We start from the raw sequence: 14,148 nt of genomic DNA, 5'->3' as shown, positions 1-14,148 counted from the left end.
TTTAAAGCAAATATGTGTCTTTGTTCCCTTTACCGTTACAGGCTGGCCAGCCGACCGTTAGTTCACGTTCAGTGCAAAGTGCAAGTTCACTGCCAGGAGAAACTTCCAGAATAATCACGTTCAGCTAGTCAATCACAGAAGCTAAAGCTACACTGTCGTTCAATTTAACGTCTAATAAAGTCGCCATTAAGTTGTGTTGAACAGAATTGGACAGGCATTTACAAGGAAGCCTCGTTTCGACCTGTATGTCAGAGGACGATACGACACAAATACTGTGGGGTATTTGTGTCGCATATATATTTGTGGGGTATTTATAAAACCAAATTTCTCTAATGTTTGAAAAATAAAATTATGTTCAATTATGTCAAAGGCTTTACGGAAATCTAAAAATAATATAAGGCTGTCATCATGGCACAAATCTGCATAGTCAATCAGATCCAACACTAGCCTGATGTTGTTAGCTATATGTCTTTGTGTCATGAAACCATTTTTAGTTTCATCAATTATAAGGCTAAGAACACTTTTCATCCTCATTACAAAAAATCTAACTAGAATTTTATAGTGGTTGTTAAGAAGGCAGATCGGACGCCAATTATCAGTCAGAAGGGGGTCATTCCTGTCCTTATGGACACACAGCGGTGACTTGACTTCTTTTCCCTCAATGATCACGCAGAGTCCAGCAACGTGGGCCTTTTTTCCTTCCTTCCTGGCTGCCTCAATTAATGGCCAGTTTTTCCAGCAGAGCTTTGTCAGCTGTGGTGAGATCCTCCGTAAACCTCAGCCTGTTTTCCTTCAGATAGCTTGTTGCGTTGTCTTGTTCACATATTTTATTGTCTTCAATAGTAAAAAAAAACAACAACACAATTGAAGCAAAACAATTGTTCTCCATCCTCTCCTTACGGCACATTACAAAACTGTACAAAACAACACAAATTAAACCTGAAACATCTCTATTTTGACCGCATAAATATCTGTCCTTGTTTATGAAGATCAAAGCATGATTTATTGTTTTGGTAAATGCCCACATGTTGATTTCATCAGTGAAATACAAACAGAAATGGTAAAATGACTGAGTCTGTGTTGTGGCAGAGAGAAAAGCAAAACAGCTCTGTACAGTGTTTATATCATCGGCCTTAGTAATGATTTATACAGGAAATTCATCAGAAATTGTGATTCTATACATTACAGTTACTGCCAACAGTAAGCAAATGGTGCAAGTTCACAGCCATGGACAACAAGGCCAGCAGAAAGAGTAAAAAACCCTCAAAAACGAACGATTTATGTACAAGAATAAAAAGTGAGAAGATGTCAGAAAAATGCCATCCTGCTCAGACGTAAGCGTTTCGTTCATAAGTGCTGGCTGCGACGCTTCTGCTTGGTGCAGCTCCAGAGTACACTATTCCTCTGTCATGATAACGCAAGGGGCTGCAAAAAACAAAACAAAAAACAACAAAACACAGTTGATAGTTGAGAGTAACGCACTGTAAGACAAATAGATTTACACACTGGTTCTCTCTTTTGATATCAGAGACAGTCGTGTCAAAAGGTTCACTCTCAGTTTTTATATTATATGTTGATGCATCAACTAGTAAAAGAGTTGGTCTTCTCTGGGTCTTAAAGTAAAGGTAAATGCGAACTCAAACATAAACACATTAATTGTTAATTTACCAGAAAGAAATCCAAAATGCCAAACTTTGGATTGCCTCATATTTAGCTCTAAATATGGTTTGGTATACAGTGAATTTCATGAGTGACTCTAAGATTGCATCATGTCCCGTGTCATCACTCTTCCACCACTGTGCCTGATACTTTGCATGAGGCTTTGACCTGATGTGCTGTCTGGTTTTCTGCAAACATGGTGAAGGGCATTATGGTCAAACTTCTCTTCTCTTCATTCACATACAATGTTTCAAACTTAAGTTATTTAATTATTTTGTTGATGATTACTTCATTAATTACTTTGCAATAGCAGAACCTGATTGGCACTGACTGATTTGGATTCAAAAGGAAACAAACTTTGTCAGCGTAAAATACAATGTTTTTGCCTCCTAGGGTTGATTTTTCACACGTTAGGACAAAATTTCAGTTTTGTAATGTATTTATAACAATATCCTGATAAAGTGAGCCTTCTAAGGTTACACCAATAACATATTTTTGGATTTCTTTTGCTGCTGTATTTGTAAACACTTGATTTTATGCAATGCATACAGGCTGGTTGTCACTCTGTTTTTATTGCAACACTAGATGGCGCTAAAGTCGAACAGTTTAAAACCAGGTTTTTAACTGCTTGAATCTTTATTTTTCACCTAAACCAGGAGTCTGGAGCTACTTATGGCTCTTTTTCCACCTGACAAACTTTACCAAAAATTATAAAGAAATTAGCCCTCTTCTTTTAAATAACGAGGTTACATTAAATGCTAAATTAATCAGTCCATGTGTCTGATTCAATAATATGTGTAAGATTTCCATTACAGATGGCACTAATGGTTGAAATGTTTTTTGGCAAGTCCTTTAAAGTCACTCAGAAGAAATCTGTGTGATTTATTTAATCTTGTTCTAGTATAAAAAGTGTTTTTTCAACAGTGAACACATTTTTTTAAATTTGCTTTTTTTTCTTTTAGAGCCAGATTAGTTATCTTTTTCTTAAGGGTCAAGGAGGATTTGTAGCTCTAGTTGGATCAATGTTACAAATGGCTCTTTGGACCGAACAAGTTGCTGACCTCTGACCTCTTCCTGGTATTTCCACCTCAAGACCAAATCAGTCTGCAGCGTTTCCAGTAGCTCTGATTGAATCTCATTTTTGTTTTTACTCTTGGAGTATTTGTAATGTTTCAGCCAGTTCACAGCCATTCGAGCCATGCTTCCCAGTGTGCAGCTTATTAAGGACTTTGATTAATTGCAGTTAATCAACAACTTGGCCTCGTCAAACTGTAACCGTGCATTCGGCAGACACCTGTTTTCAGCTCTTTGAGTATTAAACACAACATGGATGGAAACTCACTATTTTTCCTTTGTGCCTGCTTTGCAGGAGCAGGAGAGACAGACTCCTCCGACAATGGCGAGCAGGGCCGAGCACCAGCCGATGTAAAGTCCTTCTCCTATTTCATACCTGAGGCGTAGAGACAAACGGTCAGCTGATGTCTTACTTAAAGCTCTGCTGTGCAACTTTAAGCAGCTTTACTGCTGCATCTTACTTTATTCCCGGATAGAAGGGGTCAAAGAAGTCCTGGGTGATGTTGAAGGCGTACCACGACACCGAGACCATGGTGCAAAGACCTTTTGATAGAAATAAAAATGCTAGAAAGCTGCCAGTCCGTTTAACCCGGTTCTTTAAGGAACCCAGTGAAAATTTTATGGAGGAATGATTTGAAATGCACAATAAAACCATATCCTGATTTATTGTCCCTTTAGAGAAGTTTCTTTATCTTTCTATAGAGCAGTGAATCAGCAAGTCGTAATTATCAGCAAGCTTCCCTGATGGACGTTCTTGAATCTGTTTTCTTACCTTGCAGGATGAAGAGAACCCCGGCGGTGCCTGCAATCCTCCCTTTGAGAACATAGTTTTCTCCCCATGATCTTGAACACTTGATTCCAACCAGGGACCCCACAAGGCCGAAGGTGCCCAATACCATGGATGCAATCATCAGGGCACGGGAGGCCTGGATATAACCTGGAGGAATAAACCAGGAAAAAATGAGTAAATTAAAGTCCTTATCTGTGGCGGTGGAGGAAAGTTTATAGTCTCCTCAAACCTATAAAATCTTCTTATCATTTAACCTCCACATCTCATTATATAAATCTTTTTTATAGATTCTTCAAGGTAAAGTCCCTGGTATTTTGAGTTGGTAGAATAAATATATATTTATATATAAAGTCTCTTGTTACATCTTTTGTTGTAGATTTTTTTAAACCTACCATTCAAGGCAAGCAGCGATGGGAACTCCCTGCAGTCACTGACCCCGGTTGAATCCGAGGCGCAGGACATCCACAGGTTTTCGTAGATGGTGGAGGTGGTGATGACGTTCCCGTCGTCGCTGGCCACCTTCCAGTAAGGATGTGCCAGCGCGACCCCGACCATTATCCATCCGATGAACCCCAGAAACAAAGCCACTACTTCCACAACTGGATCCATGACCGTTTCTTCAGTCCAACTCTTAGACAATCAAAAGAAAATGATAGAATACCCAGATCCAAGTCTGTTTTCTTTCCTTCTTCTCTCTTTTCGGTTAATTTGGGAAAAAAAATTAGCTCCGAAAGCGAGACCCTCCGTTGAGTTGACAATAACCTCTGTGTAATGTGTCTGGATCCTCAGATATGTATACAGTGAACCCTCGCTATAACGCCGTTCACCTTTCACAAACTCGCTGCTTCACGGATTTTTTTGTGCAGATTTTTTTCATAGAGCATTGTATTCTGTGTCCTGATTGACTAAACAGTCTCCGCGCTTCTTCTCTACCTGTGTGCCAATAACGTTGTGGTATTTAAAAATACGTAATACAGCAAATTTTTAAAAATGTTTTTGCCCAGAAGAAAAAAAGAGCGACAACAACTACCGATAACTATGTTCTTCTTTCAAAAAAACACACCTGCATTACAGGCTTCAGAAGAAAAAGACACTAGAGAGCGGGAGTCAGGCTGCAGCGTCACAGTCAGAGGAACAGTGATAGATTACCCAGATCCAGATCCAAGTGATGCGAGTCACAATTCGTCCTACTGTACTTCGTATTGATGATTAAAATGATTGTTTTACTGTAGTTATTTGTAAGAAAGCGTTCTATTTGCTAAAAAAAATTGCTTAGGCCTGAAAACAGGCTTTGTTCTTTGGTTTCAATGTAAAGTATTTAATTATGCTGTATAATAATTGTAAAAAATAAAGGTAACTACTTCACGGATTTCGCCTATAACGGGTTCTTTTCAGAACGCAACCCACGCGAAAAACGAGGGTTCACTGTATTCATTTATATGACTGGCGGTTTCTCCTCCCACTACCCTCTATTTTACTCTCTCCCTCTGTCCCACACACACACACACACACACACGCACACACACACAAACACACACACACCCACACACACACACACACGTACACGTACGGGTATGGAAATTGCGTCACAGGGGAACTCTCTCTTTAGGGCGTAGCTCATCTAGGTGCTAAAAGGAATCAAAAGCTATTGTCCGGGGCAATAATGTGTCGTCCCTTAAGGACGTATAGAAGTGGACCAGCGCTGTAATGGAAAACCATTTCTCTGTTGATCCTAAACAATGGATCACTTATTTGACTTTAATAAATTGGACTGTTGATTTGAACTCGGTTATATGAGAAGATCTCTCATAAAAAAATAGAACGCAGGGCAACAACGTCAACATCTAACTGGAATAATCTCAATGGTTAACAAGCAGAAATGCAGAGACAAAAAGTTCACAGTTCTCCAGTTTATCTCAAAGTTTCTGTGTTTGTTGGACCTCATTAATAACACCCAGTGATGGAATCTGGGTCAGCGCTGACAAATCCTCTGAATGCTTTAAGTTGGCCCAGCTGATAATATTGAAGATAAATCTTAGCCTGCAGTTGAGACCCAGCTGTCAATCTGGTAGAAGGGAGAGAATTCATAAAGGCGCAAATTCATTTGTTTAAAGGTCAACAACAAAGATCTAGAAATAGGGCAGGCCAAGTTTCAGGGAGGAACTGTTTTTTTTTTAGAAATCTCCAGAGCATGTTTGAAGTCACAAATGTAATGCTTTAAAAAAAAAAAAAGATCAAACTGACGGTTCCTAGAAATGTCTGATAATTATCGCTCCTGCTCAGGACAAAAGGTTCTGGGAATCCAACAACTGAATATAAAGGTAATAGAGATAAAACAGAATAACAAAGAGTAGAGAACAAAACACACAGAGCCAGGAACACACAGGTTTCTAAAATTACTTTACGTCAGTCATCTCTTGCTGCAAATGTTGTATATATATATATACTGTATATACACAGTACAGTACAAAAGTTTGGACACACCTTTTATTCAATGACTTTCCTTTATTTTCATGACTATTGACATTGTAGATTCACACTGAAGGCATCAAAACTATGAATAACACATGTGGAAATATGCACTAAACAAAAAAGTGTAAAACAACTGAAAATATTCTAGTTTCTTCAAAGTAGCAACCTTTTGCTGTGATTACTGCTTTGCACACACTCTGCATTTTCTTGATGAGCTTCAAGAGGTCGTCACCTGAAATGGTTTTCACTTCATAGGTCAACCTGCCCTGTCAGGTTAATAAGTGAGATTTCTTGCCTTATAAATAGTTATGAAAATAGAGAAAACCCATTGAATTGGAAAGATGTGTCCAAACTTTTGGTCTGTACTGTATATATACTGTATACGGTATATATATATACCGGTAACTCCAATGTCTTTCCACATCTCCTGAACTGAATCCATTGTTTATGAGGGTTTCTGCAGCTGATTAGTGTTTCTCTACTTTTATAAGGTCAAAACTGATCCAGCAGGACAGGATGTGCAAAATAAATAAAAAATTGTGAAGAAATTCTTTAAAAACAAATAAATTAGATGCATATAATATTCTCTCCAGTCGCAGCCTAAATGTGGATTTTCATAGTGTTTGTTTCACAAAATAAAACATTTGCATTTCAAGTAAAATAAAAATAACTCCAAATTTTTAGACAAAATAAAAGAGAAGCAACATATTGTTATCTATAAAGTTTAAATGCTCAATTTTAAGCTAAGTCCACATGTGTGTTTCTGTTTCAGAAAGATTTGTACTCTGGGTAATGAGGTGTACATTACCTCTACAGTAATTCTCTCCTGTCACAAAATCAAATCATATCAAAACTGTTTTTATTTGTATGCTTCCAAAATAGATCAATGTGAAAAGATATTAATATTTATTTACCGTGGTGTGGAATAGTGTTTCCTGATCTCCCAACATTTTGCATGTTTGTCACACTTAAGTGTTTCGGAACATCAACCCAATTTCAAAATTTAAGACAACACAGGACAGCACAAAACACAGTTTTTAAATTAAAGTGTTTGTTATTAAAGAAGAAAATAATCTAACAAATTCACATGGCTCTGTATAACTGTTAAAGTGTTCCTTATTGTTGGAGCTGTGTTTAAAATTGACAGGATGTTCAAGATTCAAGATTCGTTCATAAAAATGGGTTTTAAGAGTTTTCTGGATTTGCTCTATGGATACTTTTTTTGCTTGATGTTTTTAGCTTTTCCTCACATTTGGGCTTGAAACATATTTACTGCCTTTAAATGTACTTTAAAATAAAGTATATTCCAAACTCTTAACTAAAAGTTGAATGTAAATGTGCGAATTATAGTCTACAAATTGTATTGTAAAATTATTCACATCAATTTTAGTCACTTTTAGAAATCTCTGGAATGCAGAAACAGTCAGAATAACTTGTAATGTATCGAGAAAAAAAAACAAAAAACAACCCAACCAGGGTGGGCGGAGGGGCGCTGGACGGAGGGCAAGAGTCCACAGAAAAAACAGAAAACATCCCAACCAGGGTGGGCGGGCTGTCGACCACAGGTGGGAACAATCTAAAAAAATCCCTTTTTTTTTTTTTTTGTTAGGTTAGGTTATCAAAGTAGACAACACAGAGACTCACGTGTCTCCGTGACACGTGAAAAACTGTGACAAACTGACAAACACAAAAAAAACTCACATCCTCACACAATGGAGGTTTTCAAACAGATTTGAGATTAGATTTCACCTCTCAACAGGAAAAAGAGCCTTAACCTGCAGCCCTCACGTTTTAGATAGAAACATGCTGTTGCTTTGGTATGACCTAGTCAAAGTCCCGACCTACATAAACTTGAGAGCCGGTGGCACAACCTCTGGATATTTCTGAGTTGTGGGATGTTAATGCAGCGAACTCATCAGGGAATCTTTCCTTTTGGCAAAAGGAAATTATGGTTTAGAGGTCATCCATGTAAAAGTTTTTGTTGACTGTTAGTACAACATCTGCTGAGAAGCTGGACTGATTATCCTCAGCAGTCTTTCTGAGAGCATAGCAAGCACAGCTCGGTGAGGAGACTGCACCAAATAAGTGGACAGTCATACGGTATTCCTCAAGGTCTTGTTCTAGATTACCTTGAGGCCACCACATGAAGAGTAAAAAGTCCACATGCTCCTCAGACACCTTAACCTGGTGGAACATGGATTTTATGTCTGCCATTAATGCCACATGTTCCTGCCGAAACCTCACCAGAACCCCCACCAATGAGCTAGTTAGGTTTGGGCCCTGTAAAAGCTGACTGTTAAGCGAGACCCCTTTATACTCTGCTGCACAATCAAACACCACACGCAACTTATGTTTTTGTGGATGGTACACACCATGATGTGGTATATACCACACCTTGCCTTTCTGCATGTCCACTATTAATGGCATTAGTCATGAAGTTTGTGTACTCTTTATGAAAATTTCTGTTCTTTTTGAATTTCCTTTTCAAACCAAGTATGCGCTGCAGAGCAACAGAAATGTTATTTGGCATAAAGAGTTCTTCCCTTTTGAAAGGCAGTTTCGGTTTGTAATGTCCATTTCCTAGCTGCGCAGAGCGATCCATTATGTCTAGGAATTTTTGTTCCTCTCTTGACATTTAATCTTGTTCTGTAAAGGACTTCTCAATAAAGTCATAGTTGTATTGGCTTGTCAGAAGCTCTTCAATTTTATCAACTGTAGTTCTGTTGACATGAACTGAAGGGTAGCCATTTTCAAGATCCTTGTAACCTTCTGCTGAAGCATTTATAACCCATCCTAGGAGGCTTCTGATTGCATATGGCCCTTCACCTCTACTATTAACCACCTCCCAAGGTTCCATTAGTTTAGATGCATTTGTGCCCACTAATAAACCAGCATGTATGCGAGGAAACTTAATGTTTCCCACATTTGTGGGACTCTGCATCTGTGTAATGGCTTCTACCTTGGTCGGGTCCGGTTTAATGCCCTTCACACTGATGATTTGACCGAAGTACCGAGTTTCTGATTTGCTGAAATGACACTTTGCTTTGTTCAGCTTCAAGTCACTGTCTTGATGGTCACCAGAACTGCATTCAGGTGGTTGTTGTGTTCCTCCTTAGTCTGTCCATAAACAAGAATGTCGTCCATGACTACGACAACACCTTCACGGTCCTTAAGCAGAGCGGATAACTGTCTTTGAAAAATTTCTGGCACTGACGTGATTCCAAATGGCAGTCGTCTGAAGCAGAATCTACCAATAGGGGTTATAAATGTTGTCAGTCTTCTGCTCTTTGCATCCAGACGGATCTTTCAAAATCCACATGAGGTGTCTAAGGTGGAAAACATCTTAGCCCCTGCCAGCTTTGGAACAATGCCTTCCAAAGTTGGTAAGATGTAGCGCTCTTGTTTAACTGCTTTGTTTAGGCGTTTCAGATCCACACATACTCTTACTTGATCTCTGTTTTTCTTTTTGACAGGAACCATCGAGGCGCACCAATCAGTGGGCTCAGTAACCTCTACTGTTCTGTTTCAACCTTCGAAGGAGGAGGAAATGGGACGCGGCGTGGCGTCGTCAGGCTATAGGGCTCTGCGTCTGCTTTCAGTTCTATTTTGACAGGGTCTCACTTAAGCAGGCCGATTTCCCCAAATACATCCCCTAGGAGGTCTTTGTTTATGTTGTTGATCCTTCTGACCAAACCCATCCTCATAGCAACACTGCCTCCCAACAGGTTGTGAGCATAGGGTTCCTTTATGACAGTAGCTGATATATTGTGAAAATCCATTAGAAATGATGCACTAATCGAGTCATTTTTACATAGAAACAACGCGCCGCAAGGTTTTGTTTGTGAGACTTGCGGTCACGTGGGTCAGTTGTGGGCGGAGCTTGGTAAGGTCATCAGTCTGCCCCGGGCTACGGAAGCCTCACTGTGACATATCACTACACCGGGCCAACGTTCATTGAGTGAGGATATTAATGTGTAATCAACATGTAGAAATCCAACTGTGCATGCCCCCATCACGCAGTAATCAAGGTTATTGTGTAATCCAGTACGACAGCACTTTATTGTTTGACACCGAGCCTGACGGCCCGTACCAACACAACGGAGCAGCACATTTGGATTTCAGTCAATTTCATGTCCAGTTAATGTGTAATATTCTTTAATGCACCTTTTTGAAATCGAGGTTTGCAGCAGATCCTGGTTTCCAAGGTAATTGTCCAGCACGTTGGCGGAGTAACACTGAGGTGCCACAGAGTAAAAGTAAAAAAATGAAGCAAAATATATTTAATTTATTTAACGTAGTGTCGTCTGATGAATTTGGTTCTGCGGCTCAACCTTTATATCTTCATTAAATCTCATGAACTGTTTAGAAAACATTTTTATTTAAATTTTTAGTAGCTTTGCTGATCAATCTTCACACTTCAGATTTGTGGTGCAATAATTTGCCAGTAACTGTAGAGGGCGCTGTACAAATTAGGTGCATGCAGAGATGTTTAAATTATTGTTTTTCAACACAGGTTGTTTTATGCAATTGTAAAATATCAAAGGTAAGAAACTTTGCTTGTTGTGAATTATGACCTGACCAGCACACAAGTCTCCTCTCACCAATTGATTGAAAAAAAAAACATTTTAAAGAAGTTTTGACACAATAAAGTTTCCATAAACCTTGACCCCGGTTAGCAGTGACTACCTAAAGAATATTTGAATTATTTGAAGGAATATTTACTACGGTTTGGTTAATTCAGCATCTAGATTTTAATCTTAACCCAACTAAACTTGAAATGTCTTTACAATTGTATTTTCTTCAATTGTTGCTTAAATGTTGAAACCAAGCATAGTTACACTGGAGAACTGTTTTTTATTATTATTGTGATTTGAACATAATGGAGAGTGAAACAAGTAAATCTTTAACACAGAAATAAATTGAACATCTTTCATGGTTCTGTGCTGCTCTGCTTTGTTGTTAAAGCCAAATTACAACCAGCCTGCAGATAAAATATAACAAATTTAGTAGATATTAATGATGATTTAATTAAAAAGGTTCAATTTCACCAATATTTTATGTCCCCCCCAAGTCTTAAAAATTTATTTATCACTCTTTATGATTTGCAGTAAAAAAAAAAACAACAGTGACATAAATATTCTTGCAGTTGTTTTATTTACCAAGATGTAAAATAATTAAACATAGTAAATATCAGAAAAGCTTTTAACACGAGTAATTGTGTAAATTCTATTAGTTCTTATTCTGAATAAACAAAAAAAGCATGTCTGAAATAAATGTTCACTGCTTTGAGCTGAACTTCCCTGCAGACATTAAGCCAGTATCTCTTCATGTTACCTCCTATTGTTCACACAGCATCAGTAACGCTTTCTTTTATCCATTAACAATGAAACAAACCTGTACATTCTTAGAAATACATACAGAAAGCAAATGACAACCTATTCAACTGAAGTAAGATAAGTAGCTAGAGACTGACATGCTTTAATATGTGAACAGAAGAAAGCGTGATTTTCAACCCTGTTAAAGAATGAAACATTTTTTTCCAACCATTATTTGCTGTAAATGTGTCGCAGCACAAATTCAACTTCAAACAAACCTCTTTTTAGCACTTGGTTATTTGTTTTTTTCTTAATGGAGGTCAACGTATAAGTCCAGAACACATTTCTTATCCAGGTTAGGATTTCGCTGCTCCCTTTGACACCGCCAAGCCGATCAGACCCGCCAAGCCTGCCACGCCCAGTCCGATTCCCCCAACAATCGCCATGCCGACCAAGCCGTCTGGACAACGACAAGCGGGCGTGAGAGTGGGGATTTATAGAGCGTTTTCAGAACGCTGTTTTTCACACGCTTACCTTTCTTCAAAGCCTTGTCGATGAGCTTCTCCAGCTCCAGAGCCTGCTTGTTCCCCGGCTCGTTCCTCAGGAGAGTCCGGATGAACTTCAAGGCTTTTTCATATTCCTGGGGGGGAAAGAGAGAGAGAGAGAATAGAGAAGTCACCTAAAATTCTGAAAACAAATCAAATCTGCCACGATCAAAGTCGATGCAGATCAGACGTGAGGTGAATGAGGCACGTGAGGTATAGTTGGAGAGATTACAGCTTAAAAGCAGAGAAAGAGACCATTATAACCTGCAGACCATAAAGTCCTGATTAGTTATCTTCAGAGGACAGTCAGGGAGGGAGCAGAGGCAGGCACACTGCCGTACCAGAATGCAGGTTTGGTTTGAGCAGGAGTCAAAATGACAGGCAATAGAAAGACCATACAAAATCCACTAACAACAATATACAACAAAATTAAACAATGTGTTCATTAAATATTCAAATACTAATAGAAATGACCCAATATTTCAATGGTTAAACATATGGGTATGAATAGTTGGTTCATTAGAAGATAACAGAAGTAAACCTGTTTATAAATAGTGAGGTGTGGGTAGGAGACACCACAGCTATTAAGTTCTGACCATTCACACAGAAGAGAATATTTTGAACACCTTATGAAAGACAATACAAGATTCATATTATATTTGGAAAGATGACTGACTTTGAGTCTGTAGTTGGCCACTGCAAGGTAGAACAGATAGTCCCGGGAGTCGTCCTTTGACGATTTGTGGACAAGTTCTGCAAGACAAAAAACATATACGTTTGCTAAAGCAGTCAGTCCACAGAAAGAATGTGACTGGTTCCTACAGGTTTGCTTAGAAGAAATAAAGAAAAATAATATGAATAATTTAAATAATAAACATTTATTTACCCTCTAAGAGCAACACTCCCTTCTTGATGTCGTCTGTGTATTTACTCCTGATTAAACACCAAGCATACTCAAACTTTGTTTCCTTAGAAACAGATCCCTTCAGCTGCTCGTTGTTGTACTTCTTCTCGAATTTCTGGAACAGAAAAACCACAAATAAGTTTCATAAAAAGGGATTAAAATTACAAATCCAGCTAACAGGAGCCGCTCTGTTTCACTCAACATATCAGAAAAAGTATCGACTTTTAGCGTCTGTTACATCCTGGTGGGTAAGATTTACATTAATTGTTCTACTATGTGCAATTTAATGTAACCACATATAAATGTAAAACTCTTTTTGGCACCAGGTACAGATTACTAAAGTGAATTTGCTTAAGACGACAACCAAGTGTTAACCCAAAACATGGACATTAGCATTAGCATGCTACGTGACGCTACAGACGTGTCGACGTGGTGAGTTTTTCCACAATGTCAGCTTTTACCGAGACAAGTGAAGGTAAGAGGATATCGGTGCTACTTATTAACTGGCTTATATGTTCGCTCTGCGACGAGGTAAGAGGTTTAATAATGTAAAACTTACTTTGAGGTCCTCAGGAGCTACAACATCACTCAGAACAGCCTCCATGTTTCCGGAAAACGGGGCTGGGACACGCCCACGTCACAACGTCACATGACACAACAACGCTTACGTAATGTTTTCCTTTTCACCCCCCTAGAGCTGAAGGATAAAGACTTTTTTTCCTACTTCATCCAACTCCAACTTTTTCTAGGTAAATTTCACACTCACGTGGTGACATGAGAAGAAAAAATAAATAAATAAAAATCGTGGCCACCTATTAACTAAGTCGTTGAAACGAGTTATTAAGTCGTGCCCAACATTTATTTTCTTCTATGCATCTTAGAAATGGTCAAACTCCAAGCCAAACATAATCCACTTTAACAAGGAACTCAACATTCAACACCACGATGAAAGGGCTTGACAACAAAAAACATTTCGGTTCTAGTTACTTAATGTGAATTTATCTTTGTAATCTGTTATTTGAGCAGGACAATTTCTTTCCTGCTCGTCATTATACCTCTGACTGACAAATAAGTTTGTCCTGTTGATGGAAACAAAATAAAGAGTAAAAAATAGCTGTTTAAGGAACCTACCACAACAACAATAACAGCAACAACAACGATAGTAATAATAATACTATTTTTTTATTGCACATTTTGCTATTAACAAATTATTATAATTATTATAACAGTTACAGTTATTATACATTATTATAATCATTATTATGTATAATAGTATTATATAACAGTAATATTTTATATCAATTTAATATTAATATTACATGATATTAATAATCTATTTCTTCTAATTTGATATAGGCCTGAAAAATGAACTAAAGCCCACATTAACAG

At 38.2% G+C, this 14,148-nt stretch overlaps 2 protein-coding genes across 2 annotated transcripts; both read right to left on the bottom strand.

The window, feature by feature from the left end:
• Positions 1-825: 825 nt before the first annotated feature.
• Positions 826-4,546, bottom strand: LOC102235263 (claudin-15-like). The gene is made up of 5 exons (XM_023346106.1): positions 3,916-4,546; positions 3,506-3,670; positions 3,195-3,276; positions 3,002-3,109; positions 826-1,425 (listed from the first exon to the last, which is right to left on the bottom strand). Exons 1-5 carry the CDS (start codon positions 4,130-4,132, stop codon positions 1,329-1,331), a joined length of 669 nt encoding a protein of 222 aa, XP_023201874.1. The 5' UTR covers positions 4,133-4,546; the 3' UTR covers positions 826-1,328.
• A 6,584-nt stretch (positions 4,547-11,130) lies between these two features.
• Positions 11,131-13,415, bottom strand: LOC102235524 (mitochondrial fission 1 protein). The gene is made up of 5 exons (XM_023346107.1): positions 13,319-13,415; positions 12,742-12,874; positions 12,532-12,608; positions 11,845-11,950; positions 11,131-11,770 (listed from the first exon to the last, which is right to left on the bottom strand). Exons 1-5 carry the CDS (start codon positions 13,361-13,363, stop codon positions 11,667-11,669), a joined length of 465 nt encoding a protein of 154 aa, XP_023201875.1. The 5' UTR covers positions 13,364-13,415; the 3' UTR covers positions 11,131-11,666.
• Between the last annotated feature and the right edge of the window lie 733 nt (positions 13,416-14,148).

Source organism: Xiphophorus maculatus, chromosome 14 (genome assembly GCF_002775205.1).
Source record: "Xiphophorus maculatus strain JP 163 A chromosome 14, X_maculatus-5.0-male, whole genome shotgun sequence".
Lineage (NCBI taxonomy): Eukaryota > Metazoa > Chordata > Actinopteri > Cyprinodontiformes > Poeciliidae > Xiphophorus > Xiphophorus maculatus.
The sequence above is the reverse complement of the archived record's forward strand: the minus strand, read 5'-3'. Positions and strand labels throughout refer to the sequence as shown.

Bases quoted from the DNA above. Each gene is read 5' to 3' on its own strand.
- LOC102235263 (XM_023346106.1), bottom strand. From the start codon at position 4,132: ATGGATCCAGTTGTGGAAGTAGTGGCTTTGTTTCTGGGGTTCATCGGA. The intron at 3,671-3,915 runs GTAGGTTTAAAA...TTATTCCTCCAG, and splicing joins ATCGCTGCTTGCCTTGAATG to GTTATATCCAGGCCTCCCGT. The intron at 3,110-3,194 runs GTAAGATGCAGC...TCTACGCCTCAG, and splicing joins CCCTTCTATCCGGGAATAAA to GTATGAAATAGGAGAAGGAC.
- LOC102235524 (XM_023346107.1), bottom strand. From the start codon at position 13,363: ATGGAGGCTGTTCTGAGTGATGTTGTAGCTCCTGAGGACCTCAAA. The intron at 12,875-13,318 runs GTAAGTTTTACA...TTTCTGTTCCAG, and splicing joins TAGCTCCTGAGGACCTCAAA to AAATTCGAGAAGAAGTACAA. The intron at 12,609-12,741 runs GTAAATAAATGT...TTTGTCTTGCAG, and splicing joins GGGAGTGTTGCTCTTAGAGG to AACTTGTCCACAAATCGTCA.